Source organism: Pelodiscus sinensis, chromosome 11, assembly GCF_049634645.1.
Source record: "Pelodiscus sinensis isolate JC-2024 chromosome 11, ASM4963464v1, whole genome shotgun sequence".
NCBI classification, from domain to species: domain Eukaryota; kingdom Metazoa; phylum Chordata; order Testudines; family Trionychidae; genus Pelodiscus; species Pelodiscus sinensis.
The window spans coordinates 22,660,608-22,674,237 of NC_134721.1; the positions used below are offsets into that span (position 1 = coordinate 22,660,608).

A 13,630-nucleotide genomic window follows, 5' to 3' on the forward strand; every position below is an offset into this window, starting at 1 on the left:
AAGGGTTGGATGGTTTTTTAAAATCTGTTGAGGATGTTTTTAAAAATTTGTAACGGTTAAACCCAAGCTTTCACTGAAAACTGAGATCTGAAAGTGAGAGACAGACAGCTGTTTCCTATTACAACAGTTTATTCTACATACTCACAGATAGGGGAACAATTGAATCCACATCCCAAAGAGAGCGCAAGACCAGCAGAAGTCCAGTAGTCAACTCATTCTACTTCACCTAGATTTCATATATGTATTTATTCAGTGTGCAGTTTCCCAAGATGCTGTCTCATCTGCCTAGACAAAACTGGTGTCTTTCAGAATCTCCACAGCCAGTAATACCTCTCAGGGACTGCATTATAGAATAAGGTGATAACATATAAAATAACATACAAATACAGTAGAGAGTAGCAATACATGTAAGGGGCTGTCACGGCAGCTAAGGACATAATTCTGGTGGGTTTTTTTTCAGTAGCCCTCTGGCAGGGGATTGGTTACATTGTGTCAGCCACTAGTGTGACATCACCCAATTGGTCGGTTTTCTTAATTCCCAGGGTTCCAAACTCTTCTACATTTCAGTGGAGGTGAGAGGGATGTGGGACAGGATGTGTGATCCTGCAGATCTTATGCTCTGAAGTTTTCATGCCTGGACCACAGAGTTAGGGTACGTCTACACTACAGCGCTAATTCGAACTAACTTAGTTCGAATTAGTTAATTCGAACTAAGCTAATTCGAACTAACGCATCCAGACTAAAAAACTAGTTTGAATTAGCGTTTTGCTAATTCGAACTAGCATGTCTACATTAAGTGGACCCTGAACCGGGGTTAACGATGGCCGGAAGCAGTGCCAGCAGGGCATCAGATGAGGACTTAGAGCGTGGAGTTGCTGCGTCAGGCTAGCCGAGGGCTGCGCTTAAAGGGACCCGACCCCCACCCCGGACAGACAGTTCTTAAGGGTGCCCCGCTTGCAAAGCAGTCCTGGCTTGGAGTGCCCTGAGTGCCCACACTGGGCACGTCACAGCACTCAGCCATCAGACCGGCTGCACTTGCCGCAGGCTGCCATCTGGGGAGAGGGGGCAATTGGGGGGCTGCAGGAGAGCTTCCACCCCCAGAAGCCCGCAGAGCCAGCCCAGTCCTCCCCATCGGGGGCTCCTACCCCATTCCTCCCTCACCTCCTTCCACTTACCCTTCCCTAGCCCCCCTTCCTGATGTACAAAATAAAGAAAACGTGGTCAAAAATAGAATCTCTCTTTATTGAACAAAACTGGGGGAGACTGGAAAAAGGAGGTGGGAGAGGGGAAGAGAGAAGGTGGGAGAGGGGAGGGCAAATGATCAGAGGTTTGGAAGAGGTCCCATATGAAGAGAGGCTAAAGAGACTGGGATTTTTCAGTTTAGAAAAGAGGAGACTGAGGGGGGATAGGATAGAGGTCTCTAAAAGCATGAGTGGGGTGGAGAGGGTGCATCAAGAAAAGTTCTTCGTTAGTTCCCATAAAGAAGGACTAGAGGACACCAAAGGAAAGGAATGGGTAGCAGGCTTCAAACTAGTAACAGAAAGTTGTTCTTCACAAAGCAAAGAGTCAACCTGTGGAACTTTTTGCTGCAGGAGGCTGTGAAGGCTAGAAGTAGAACAGAGTTTAAAGAGAAGTGAGATAAAGTGATGGAGGTTGGGTCCATGGAGTGGTATTAGCCAGGGGGTAGGAGTGGTGTTCCTGCCCACAGTTTGTGGAAGGCTGGAGAGGGATGGCACGAGACAAATGGCTTGGTCACTGTCTTCGGTCCATCCCCTCCAGGGTCCCTACGGTTGGCCGCTGTCGGCAGACAGGCTACTGGGCTAGATGGACCTTTGGTCTGACCCAGGACGGCCATTGTAAGTTCAGGGCTCAGGGTCGGGGGTCTCAGTGGACCACCTTAGTTTTCATGCAAACCTGCTCCTGGGTGGCCAGGCTGGCACCTCTCCTGCCCTAGATGGCCACTTTCCTGTGCCTAGTGCGGAGGTCGTGGACGAGGTCCACGATGTCCGCACTAGCCCAGGCGGGTGCCCGCCTCGTGCGGTCCCGGGCAAGCTCCCGGGAGCCGCCAGCCTGGTCCCGGGAAGAGGGGGAGGGCTGGGGGGAATCGGGTGGCTGGCTCGAGCCGTGCCAGGTGCAGGGTCTGCTAGCTGGGTGCTGGCAGGCTTGCACCTGGCACGGGCATCGTAGCCAGCCCGTGCCCCTTTAAGCGGTCCGGGGCCGGGAGGGGGGCAGACGAGTTTCCCTGGTGTTGGCCAGAGTGGCCACCAGGGAAAGCTGGGGAGGGCTAGCCTCCCACTAGTTCGAATTAAGGGGCTACACACCCCTTAATTCAAACTAGTAAGTTCGAACTAGGCTTAGTCCTCGTAGAATGAGGTTTACCTAGTTCAAACTAAGCGCTCCGCTAGTTTGAATTAAGTTCGAACTAGTGGTTTGCTAGTGTAGCGCCTATTAAAGTTAATTCGAACTAACAGATGTTAGTTCGAATTAACTTTGTAGTGTAGACATACCCTTACATAGTCCCTTAACGATACTGATGAATCCTAGCAGGCTCAGAATGTTACATGCTTTTGAAGTTACATTTCGCCCTAGGTAAAACGCTGTTGTTCCACTGTAGCAATTTATAATCTTTTAAAATTAATACGTCTCTGTCCAGTTCTAAAAACTTTGGAGTTGATTATGCCCTCTTTACTCACACTGGGTATGTCTACACTACAAAGTTAATTCGAACTAACGGACGTTAGTTCGAATTAACTTTGCTAGGCTCTACACTAGCGCTCCGCTAGTTCGAACTTAATTCGAACTAGTGGAGCGCTTAGTTCGAATTAGGAAAACCTCATTTTACGAGGATTAAGCCTAGTTCGAACTAGCTAGTTCGAATTAAGGGGTGTGTAGCCCCTTAATTCGAACTAGTGGGAGGCTAGCCCTCCCTAGGTTTCCCTGGTGGCCACTCTGGCCAACACCAGGGAAACTCGTCTGCCCCCCTCCCGGCCCCGGACCCTTTAAAGGGGCACGGGCTGGCTACGGTGCCTGTGCCAGGTGCAAGCCTGCCAGCACCCAGCCAGCAGAACCTGCACCTGGCACAGATCGAGCCAGCCACCCGATGCCCCCCAGCCCACCCCCTCTTCCCGGGACCAGGCTAGCGGCTCCCAGGGGCAAGCCCGGGACCGCAAGAGGCGGGCACCCGCCTGGGCTAGTGCAGACATCGTGGACCTCGTCCACGACCTCCGCACTAGGCACAGGAAAGTGGCCGTCTAGGGCAGGAGAGCTGCCAGCCTGGCCACCCAGGAGCAGGTGTGCAAGAGAATCAAGGGGGTCCACTGAGACTCCCGACCCTGAGCCCTGAGCTTACAATGGCCGTCCTGGGTCAGATCAAAGGTCCATCTAGTCCAGTAGCCTGTCTGCCGACAGTGGCCAACCCTAGGGACCCTGGAGGGGATGGACCGAAGACAGTGACCAAGCCATTTGTCTCGTGCCATCCCACTCCAGCCTTCCACAAACCTTGGCCAAGGACACCACTCCTTCCCCCTGGCTAATAGCACTCCATGGACCCAACCTCCATTACTTTATCTCACTTCACTTTAAACGCTGTTCTAGTTCTAGCCTTCATAGCCTCCTGCAGCAAGGAGTTCCACAGGTTGACTCTTTGCTTTGTGAAGAACAACTTTCTGTTACTAGTTTAAAGCCTGCTACCCATTCCTTTCCTTTGGTGTCCTCTAGTCCTTCTTTATGGGAACTAATGAAGAACTTTTTTGTATGCACCCTCTCCACCCAACTCCTGCTTTTAGAGACCTCTATCCTGTCCCCCCTCCATCTCCTCTTTTCTAAGCTGAAAAATCCCAGTCTCTTTAGCCTCTCTTCATATGGGACCTGTTCCCAACCCCTGATCATTGTAGTTGCCCTCCCCTCTCCCAGCCTCTCTCTTCCCCTCTCCCACCTCCTTTTCCCAGTCTCCCCCAGTTTTGTTCAATAAAGACAGATTCCATTTTGGAAGACATGTAATCTTTATTTTATACATCAAGAAGAGGGGCTAGGGAAGCGTAAGTGTAAGGAGGTGACGGAGGAATGGGACACGAGCCCCCGATGGGGAGGACTGGGCTGGCTCTGCGGGCTTCTGGGGGTGGAAGCTCTCCTGCAGCCCCCCAATTGCCCCTTCTCCCCAGATGGCAGCCTGCGGCAAGTGCAGCCGGGATGATGGCTGGGTGCTGTGATGTTCCCAGTGTGAGTAGTCCGGGCACTCCAAGCCAGGACTGCTTTGCAAGTGGGGCACCCCTGAGAACTGTCTGTCCGGGGTGGGGTTCGGGTCCCTTTAAGCACAGCCCTCGGCTAGCCTGAGACAGCATCTCCACGCTCTAAGTCCTCCTCTGATGCCCTGCCGGCACTGCTTCCGGCCATCCTTAACCCCGGTTCAGGGTCCACTTAATGTGGACATGCTAGTTCGAATTAGCAAAACGCTAATTCGAACTAGTTTTTTAGTCTGGATCCGTTAGTTCAAATTAGCTTAGTTTGAATTAACTAATTCAAACTAAGTTAGTTCAAATTAATGTTGTAATGTAGACATACCCACTGAGTAGTACATACCTCGACAGTGATAATTGGAGTCCTTGCTTAATAAAATACTACAGGGTAAGGATGGCAAAGGCCTGCCACAAAGATTCAAAAGGGAGTTGTTCCATTGATTACAGTAGGAGTTGAATTGCACATTATTGATGTGAAAATCCTCTGTGTGGGGTTTAAAAATAAGCTAATTGCCAAATGCCCGAAAAAGCAAGGGGATATTAAGCATCTAACTCATTTGGATGTCCCATCATGCATTTTTGCTTCCTGTCCTAGCTGGCTTGAGAAGTGCTGTGCACTGTTAAACAGCTGCTGTTGCACCCCAGAAGAGGCTGCATTTTGGTGGTGGGTGCACTTTACCTCCCTGTGTAAAAAAGCTTTCATAAGGGTAAGATATTACTCTAAGAAAGTTAATGCTGTGTTACATTTCTACCCTAGGGCCCTGACAACACCTTCGGGAAAATGCATGTATTAAGCTTGCTTTATATTGGAATACCTGCCCAAACTGTGTTGCAGCTGGCCCATCTTTGCCTTAATACAGAGAGCAGATGGAGAGCCCTGTAGAAAAATTATTAGCATATCAAAAGGCCTGGCACAATCCCGGTTGCTTGGAGGTGCTTCCTTCTGGTGCTGAGTCATGTTTGTTTTCTTGTAGGGCAGCATTTTTAAGCGCCATTTGCTTCTGAAGGTTGTTTCAAGGTTATGCCGCTACCAAATGGAAAAGTAGTTAATAGAAATGCACATGAATGAAGCAGTACATTCCTGCCCCTTCACTGTCTGATGTATGGAGCACTGGAAACAGCAGTTGTCCATCTGTTTTCCCGCCATTAATAGCCAGTGGTTTAGAGGAAGGCGTGAAATGCCCCCTTATATCTATTTATGGCATAACTTGCTATAGGAACAGTTTCTTTTTAGCTCCAGTGAGTTCGCAGTTGACATACCCCTGAAATAAAAGGGCTTATATTCCGTATACATTTTCATCCAATCTAATGAAGCCACCTAAACATCCAGATTCATATCGCCATCTAATTTGATTTGAATCCTCCTAATCTCTTGGTCTCAGCACTGTCCTGTGCCAGTGAGTTTCACAGGTGAATTATGGACTGTGGGGGGGTAAAAAGCACCTGAAGGATGTGATGTTGCAAAAGATACATGAAGACTTCAGTTGCAGGCATTGCTTCCTTTCTTTCAGTCGGTCAGAATGTAATGGTTGGTCCAATCAGACTTACAGTGTTGTGGATTTGGAGGCATATAAATCGCATTTAATTTTGAATTTCTTTTCTATGCCAGATGTGAAATACCTTTCGCCTCTGATCTGCGCTGTGTTTATTATCATGATTCCTCTTTGGGTTGCCGTTGCCAAGCAAAGTCCTTCCATTGCTGAGGTGCTGAAGTCTGGATGGCAGCCGGTGATTGTCGCAATGAGCATCAGCAGGTAAACCTAGGAACCACCCTACCTGCACTCCACCCCCCGAAGATCCTTCTTTCTCTTTCAGGCAATAACAACCAACCTAATCCAAGGTCCAAGACAGTGTCCAGAAAAAAATTCTGCCTGCTTGAGATTCCAGTGATAATTGATAGTGACATAGAAATTTTAAATTCTATTGCCCTCGGGATCTGCCATTGTTAGAGGCACTTTGATGGACCAATGTCTTCCATAAACCAGACACATCTGCTGCATTGTCAAATGCACCCTGTACAACTATCATTGTTATTGGTGTTGGGGTAGCACATAGGAACCCCAGTCATGAACCTCATTGTGTTAGATGCTGGACTAATACAGAACAAAAGAGAGACTGCCTCATACAGTCTCTCTATGCTGCACCTGGTACCAGATGACTGGTAACAAGCTTCCATTTTGTGTCATTTTAACAGCATTGGTGGGCTGATCTTGGACAAAACAGTCACTGACCCAAACTTCGAAGGCATGGCAGTTTTCACACCTGTGATTAATGGTAGGTTGAGGGTGGGGGTTTATATCTTTGTCCTTTCGCTGCCAGAGGGCTGGGTTCACATGCCAGTTCATGTTACCAAGGAAAATGAGTCTGGAGATTTCATCTGGGTCTTCCTTTATCCACATCACATGTTGTAGAACAATTGTCAGTTTCAAGCTATGCCTGTAGCGCAGCCCAAGGTGTAATTGCAGCTTGTGTAGGCATACCCAGACTACCTTTAATTTAGCTGGTGTGGCTAAAAATATCAGTGAAGACACAGTGGCATGGGCTGTGTGCGCTCAGAGCCCTGGGTACATACACACGCTCCTGGATTGGGCTCAGATCTATGCCAGTCACTTGCTATTTTGAACCTTGCTAGCTAGGTTAGTTAGCACGAGTATGCCAACCTGAGCTGCAGCCTTGCCTCTGATTGCAGTCTATACATTACCTCTGATTGGGCGAGGCTCTGGAATGGAGTAGCAGGGGGGTGCTGCATGTCAGCACTGAGGTGTATTGACAGAGCTATGGGGAGGACCTTTGCATAACTCCAGTCTACTAAATCTGGGGGGTTGCTGTTAGTCTATGTCTACACTGAATTTAGACACACACAACTGGCCATGCCAGCCGACTTGAGCTTTTGGATCTCAGACAGAGGGGCTGTTTGACTGCAGAGTTAACATTTAGGCTCAGTTTGGAGTCCAGTCTCTGGGTTCCTTCAAGGTGGGAGGGTCCCAAGGATTAAGTTGCAGCTTGAACCCAAATATCTACACCACAGTTAAACTGTCCCTTAGCCTGAGCCCTTCAAGCCTGTGTCAGCTGGCACAGGCCAACTGGGGTTTTTTGATTGCAGTGTGGGCATACCCTAAATTTCATGTGCATTAAATCACTACAAAGTATCACAATAAAACCCATTTCCTTCCTCTCCCATGTCGACATTCTGAGCTGTGCAATCAGTCTCAGCTTCTGATACATTTGATGACCAAGATTAGCCAACTGTGGAAACACCCTGGGCTCTTGGTTTGCTTTTTTTTCTGATATAATGTTTAATGCAAGTTAGGCTCATTTCAGAGGAAACCAACATTTGTTAAGAAATTGCAGCATTTTTCCATTTGCAAAGCATTTTGTAATCTAGCAGCTCTTTAAGCCACAGAGATTCTCATGTCCACGAGATGTGGATATCAGACCTGTGTAAAAGTAGACGTGTTTGGGTAGGTCTACGCTGCAGTGGAAACCTAGGGTTTGAATTCAGACTCAAGACTAATCCCCCTTCCAACTACACACACATTGCACTGGCTCACATCTCATGACCTCATGGGAGTGGAGGGTCCAAGCTGGAGCCATGGAGAAAATGGAGCGAGCATCCCCGCCCACTGTGCTCCACTTCCCCCCGTGGCTCCTGCTGCCACAGAGCATACAAGGGGCTGCAATTGCTGCCCCTGTGCAGTACCAGGGCTCCCCCCCGCACCTCGATGATCCCCAAAGCTACATGCTCAGGGAATGGGGTGCCATGGTGAGAAGAGGGCAGGGCTCTGGCGGGAAGGGGCAGGTTTTGGGGCCAGTAAGGGACAGGTCCCATAGGTGCACCAAGAGTCCCAGGCTGGATTGCAAAATTGCTCCAGCTGGGGTTGGCCCATTTTTCATTTCAGGGAGTCAATTTGACAATATCACCCTTTAGGTAATATTATTATTGAATCAAGTCCTGAAGACTTTCCATGGCTTTTATTCTGGCAAATTTCACTTTCAGTGACAGAGTGCCTGAGAGAAAAGAAACCAGTAAAGGCTTCTTGTTTTATCCAGTGCATCCCATTCCCTCCCCATTGATGTGTATGTAGTTAGGAAATGCAGGAATGCTCCCTAGGATATAGTCTGTTGTCTAATGGAGAATGTAGTTGCTATTTCATGTTTGCCAGAATTAAACAATTGGGAAGGAACTAATTGCCTTTTAATTAGCTAACATGATTAGGCCTGCTTCATCCTCATCTGATTATTTCTCACTTAATAAGTGTATCAGATGCCTCCAAGTGAACAGATGATCACTGTCTGTGTCACTTGTGATTTAAATACTAAAGTCTCTCTACCTGAGTTCATCTGAGAACCAGAACTGAGAGCAGCAGCTGCCTTTGCAGTGGCTGTGTGCATCAGGTGTTTTCCAGAGATCAATAAATGTTGGCCGGACTTGCCTCATTGCTGGAGATTATGCAGCGTGTATCACTTGTCATAACAAGCACAAGTTTCAGCAGAGAATGTTTTATATAAATCCATCAAAAAGAGACGTTCATCTGAACTTTCTTCTTGCCGTGATGTTTGTGAGTGTTCCTAGCATGTGAATAAAACAGTACCACAATGATTCATGGGGTTGGATTTATCTTTCCTTACCCACCACTCTCACTATGCATTTGAGCAGATTCAGGTTGGCCAATTTTCTGCTAAATCCCTATAAATCAATGTATTGTGTGTGCTTCTTGCTGTTTATGGAATAGTTGCATTTTGCACTTACAGGTGTTGGCGGGAATCTGGTTGCCATCCAAGCCAGCCGCATCTCCACATTCCTGCACTTCTGGAGCATGCCTGGAGTCCTGCCCTACAAGATGAGGCAGAACTGGCCCAACCCATGCACTACATTCTTCATGTCAGGTAGACCGTGAACTCCAGATTTGCACCTCACAACACCCATCATCCCAACGAGAGCACTGTCACCCTTGTTGACCAAGGACCAAATGTGTTGTGGAGAGTATTCTGAAGTTTCCACTTCTAGGAAAGGAATAGGAGTTGAAAGTTGAGATACCTTGGCAAGGGGCAGGTTGTGAGAAGTTGGTTCCTGTTGCTTATGTTGTACTTGTTCTGTGGATGGACCGGGAACATTGGCCTCCAGAGTGTGGTACTGGCAACAAGCCATTTGAAAATAAACTTCAAATTCACTCTGATGGAGAGTCAGTCACCCTTTGTAACAGGGGCTGTCTTAGATGCCCCAGGGCATGGATTAATAGCAGACTGTAGCACATGGTGGGGCTTACGCTGATCTTGCTCCTGTTGGGAAAATCAGGAATAGTTCCGATCAAAGTAATGGAGTTACACTGGCACAAGCAAAATCCAAATCTGGCCTCTGTTACTTTTAGATGACTGACTCATGTTGCTTTTCCACTAGAAGTCTGTGCACTGATGAATGGGCAGAGTCAGAGCTAGGAAAGTGGATCATAAGTGATTCATAGCAGGAGCTGAGTGGGGACCAGAACTGTATAGGACAGCTGAATGGAACAGCTGTGGGAAGCCTAAGCAAGAGGATCAGGAGAGAGTGAGGGAGCTGAGTATGTACATAAACTATGGTTTTATGATGACATTAATGCCAGAAAAAGCTGCCGGGGGCAGTCGTAGAAATACTTCACATGGCAATAGCTTTGCTTTTTATTCTAGCAAAGGTGGTAGCAGTGAGATTTGCCAGGATGGATAAAACAGCTAGTTAGTTACACATGATCCCTAATGTAATATTACGGAACTGAATGTCATTCAGAAATGAGTTGTCAACAGTCCATGTCTTTCTCCTACTCCTCTGGTAGTGATATTTAACATTCACAAATATGTTTGTAGTCATTAAAAGTTGTTCAGCTGTACGCTTCTTTCCCCCTCGAGCAGTAGCCACTCTGGTTTGTTTTAATACATGTGTTCTCTGCAGGGGTGAATTCCAAGTCAGCCCGAGTTCTATTCCTGCTAGTTATTCCTGGACACCTCGTGTTCCTGTACACCATTCACTTCCTGCAGGGCGGGCACACAGCCATCACCTTCACTTTTGTGATGTTCTATCTGACTGCTGCTTTGTTGCAGGTAACAAAAATAGTGCATCTGAGCTAAGGGTTGAATCTAGGAGATACTTCTTAAGCAGGGAAAAACTCCAGAATCCCAAACATTGTTCCTTAGACTCAGACATCTGTTCCCACCGTGCTCACCCAGTGTCCATAGTACCAGGAATTATGAATGACAGGAGCATCCCTGTGCCAGATGTTGGCTATGTTGAACAGGCTTGTGTAGTTCTCGAGTCTCACTGCAGCAGTAATATTTTATTGGGCAAATAACAATCTCTAGTTTGAGAGTTCCTCCTCTCCCCCATTATCACTGCAAGGCTGATTTCACATGCCAGAGTAGAAACCTGTGGAGTGGGGGGACTTGATTTTGTGGGTCAGAGCTACATTCATCAGGGAGAAAATCCAGCAGCAAGCAGGCTGAGAGGGCGAGAGATCCCACATCCAAAATGAACAGCTCTACATAGACTTCAGACCACCAATTCCATTGGCTCTGCTTTTGCCCCTTTATCCTTTCACTATTCTGCCTTCCCAGCCCACATGCTCCAGTGTCCTACTCACAGAAATGTTGCCGTCTCTTAAATTCATTGATGCTCTTGATACATTGATTCACCCTTTGAAATGAGTCATTCTACAAGTTCATTAGCTTGCAGGGTAAAAGATTTTGTTCCTCCTTTTGCTTCCCTTTACAATCAGGCTTGCACCTATGTGTGATTTCATTGCATGTGTAGTACTTGGGTTGTCTTTGTTTTTCCAACATCTTCCACTGTGGTGTCACAGTTGCAGGTCATAAAACACAGACAGAGGATGGCAGTTTGCCACTCAATGTATCCACCATGGCAAAACTATTCCCTCTGTCAGACCCAAATATGAAAATACATGCGGTAAATTACAGCACTGGTAACCGAATCCCAGCAACATCACTGCTGATTTCTAGGGGAGCCCAGTAGAGAAGAGAACACTAGGCTTGTGCCTTTTTACAATAAGAATAGGAAACATTGCAGGGGAGTGAGTTGTGTTGGGTTTTTTCTGCTTGGTTTGTTAAATGCCCGGCCTCATGGTCCTGGGTGTGATGAGATGTTCCTTAGAGAGGATGGAGAGAGGCTGTTCTTAGTAGTGACAGATGGCAGAACAAGGAGCAATGGTCTCAAATTATACTGTGGAAGGTCTAGGTTGGATATTAGGAAAAACTGTTTCACTAGGAAGGTGGTGAAGCACTGGAATGGGTTACCTAGGGAGGTGGTGGAATCTCCATCCCTAGAAGTTTTTAAGTCTCTGCTTGACAAATCCCTGGCTGGGTTGATATAGTTGGGATTGGTCCTATTTTGGGCACGGGGCTGGACTTGATGACCTCCTGAGATCTCTTCCAGCTCTGTGATTCTATGATATAGTGATTCACAGTGGGAGAGCTCTCTCAACACTGAACTGAATTAAGAAGGCAGTCTTTAATAATAAATCATAGCTTTGCCTCCAGCTGACTATCAGGATCTTGAGTTAAATAGGAATGAAAAAACAAACAAAAAAGAAAACAAAAAAAAAACCCAAAGGTTTTTAAACATTCTAGATTAAAAAAAAATCAGTTTTCTCTCCAATGGCTCAGGGTTCACTTGCTTGGTACCTTCAATGTGATTAAAAACCTACTAGTTCTCCAGTTGACCAGGGAGATTGACAGGAAAAACATGGTAGACAAGATCTGAATCATTAAAGGAAAAGTGAAGCATGAAACCTCCGCCTTCAGAAGTTAGCTTTTGTGGGCTAGCCAGTTGTTTTTCTCTAAACTTGTTTGGCCCAGTCCTGCTCACAGCTACATGTGTCATTGGCTGTAGGAACTCCATCCCTCCATCCCAAGGACAGTCTATTCTAGAAGTAGGTACTGTATCACTGCTGCATACTTGGCACTCACTGATAACTGGATCTGTCTTCTCACTGCAGGTGGGAATTCTGCTCTACATGGCTGATTTAATTGTGCGACTGATGTGGAGGAAGGCCCTAGATCCAGACAATTTCTCCATCCCCTACCTCACTGCCTTGGGAGACCTCCTGGGCACAGGATTCCTGGCACTTTGCTTCCGTTTGGTTTGGCTCATGAATGGGACAGAGATGAAACCGGGAAACTAGCAGGACTTCTGCTGCAGCACTGATCCATTGCTGCTCCGCCAAGCAACTCATTCAGAATGGTGCTTTAACATGGTCCAACAGGGTATTCTCGGTCTTTAAACTGCAATGGGTCTGCTATCCTGCCCATCCCCACTGACCACTGCATTGCCTTACAGCTGTTAATTCAGATTGAAAGAAGCAGAACCCATCTGGACTTATACAGCTTTGAAAGTGACCGAACCATGTGAAAACAGTGTACTTCTTCTATGTGTGCAGCAAGAAAACCAGGGGCTAAGGAACAAAGGTCATATCCTGGCAAATCTGCATTTTGATTGGCTTAAATTCACACCCCATTGAAGTCAATGGAAGTGTTTCCATTGACTTTAGTTAGTCTTCAGATAAGATCCTAGATGAGGTTGTTGCAATGTTTCCAATCAGCAGATGGAGCCTAAGCGGTTTTTTCCCCCTTCTCCATGTCTGCCATATCCTGGGGGAGGGAGAAACAATAAAGGCCTTAAAATTTTTTTTCCATAACTTGAGTATTTAGGATCTCACAGAGCATGTTCCCCATAGAATTATAGCTCACTGAACAGTCATCCAGGGCAGGGCCTGACTAAGTGAATTTATCTAATTGACAAGATGGATTGTTCTTTCACAGTTTAAGGAATGTCTGTTCAGAAGTTTTTTATAGTTTATTGAAACATGCACAAATAAAATGTAAACTTTTGTAGATTGAAAGAGGGGTTATTGCCATTATTTTATTGTTACTAATCACTGTTTTTGGCATTGGACTAAGGAGCTATTACATCACTAGCACCTAGACCTGCAGAGTATGGGACACATTTCCAAGCTAGGATACAAAATCCAGACATCCATTTAAAAATACCATCTGGTCTAGAAATGTAGGGAGGGTGGAACTTTAAAAGGACATCTTGTCCAGCTCTGGTACGGAGGCAAGACCAAGTAAACCTAGATCATTCAGGGCAGGTGTTTGTCCAACCCAGGGGTGGCCAACCAGTTTGTTCATCGCAGGGGTGGCCAACGAAGAGCCAAAATAGTGGTGGATAGAGTGCGAAGAGCCATGTATTATATATTCATTTTTTATATATCTATATATAGAAAGATAGATATAGTACACAAAATGTAGTGATTAAAAATAACATTACAGGACATTTTGGACAAAAAACAATAAATAAGTCTCTAGTCAGTTAAAAAAATTCACAGCCAGTCCATAGATCTTCAGAGAATTTG

At 46.5% G+C, this 13,630-nt stretch overlaps 1 protein-coding gene across 3 annotated transcripts in view; it reads left to right on the plus strand.

The window, feature by feature from the left end:
• SLC41A3 (solute carrier family 41 member 3) overlaps nucleotides 1–13,117 on the plus strand; it is a 42,052-nt gene extending 28,935 nt beyond the window's left edge. For all 3 annotated transcript variants that reach the window (XM_006131256.4, XM_006131255.4, XM_006131257.4), the window contains 5 exons: nucleotides 5,845–5,989; nucleotides 6,430–6,509; nucleotides 8,988–9,122; nucleotides 10,159–10,307; nucleotides 12,215–13,117. In XM_006131256.4, coding sequence (XP_006131318.2) covers nucleotides 5,845–5,989; nucleotides 6,430–6,509; nucleotides 8,988–9,122; nucleotides 10,159–10,307; nucleotides 12,215–12,400 — 695 coding nt within the window. In that variant the 3' untranslated portion in view covers nucleotides 12,401–13,117. The remainder of the gene's footprint in view (nucleotides 1–5,844; nucleotides 5,990–6,429; nucleotides 6,510–8,987; nucleotides 9,123–10,158; nucleotides 10,308–12,214) is intronic.
• Nucleotides 13,118–13,630: the final 513 nt, after the last annotated feature.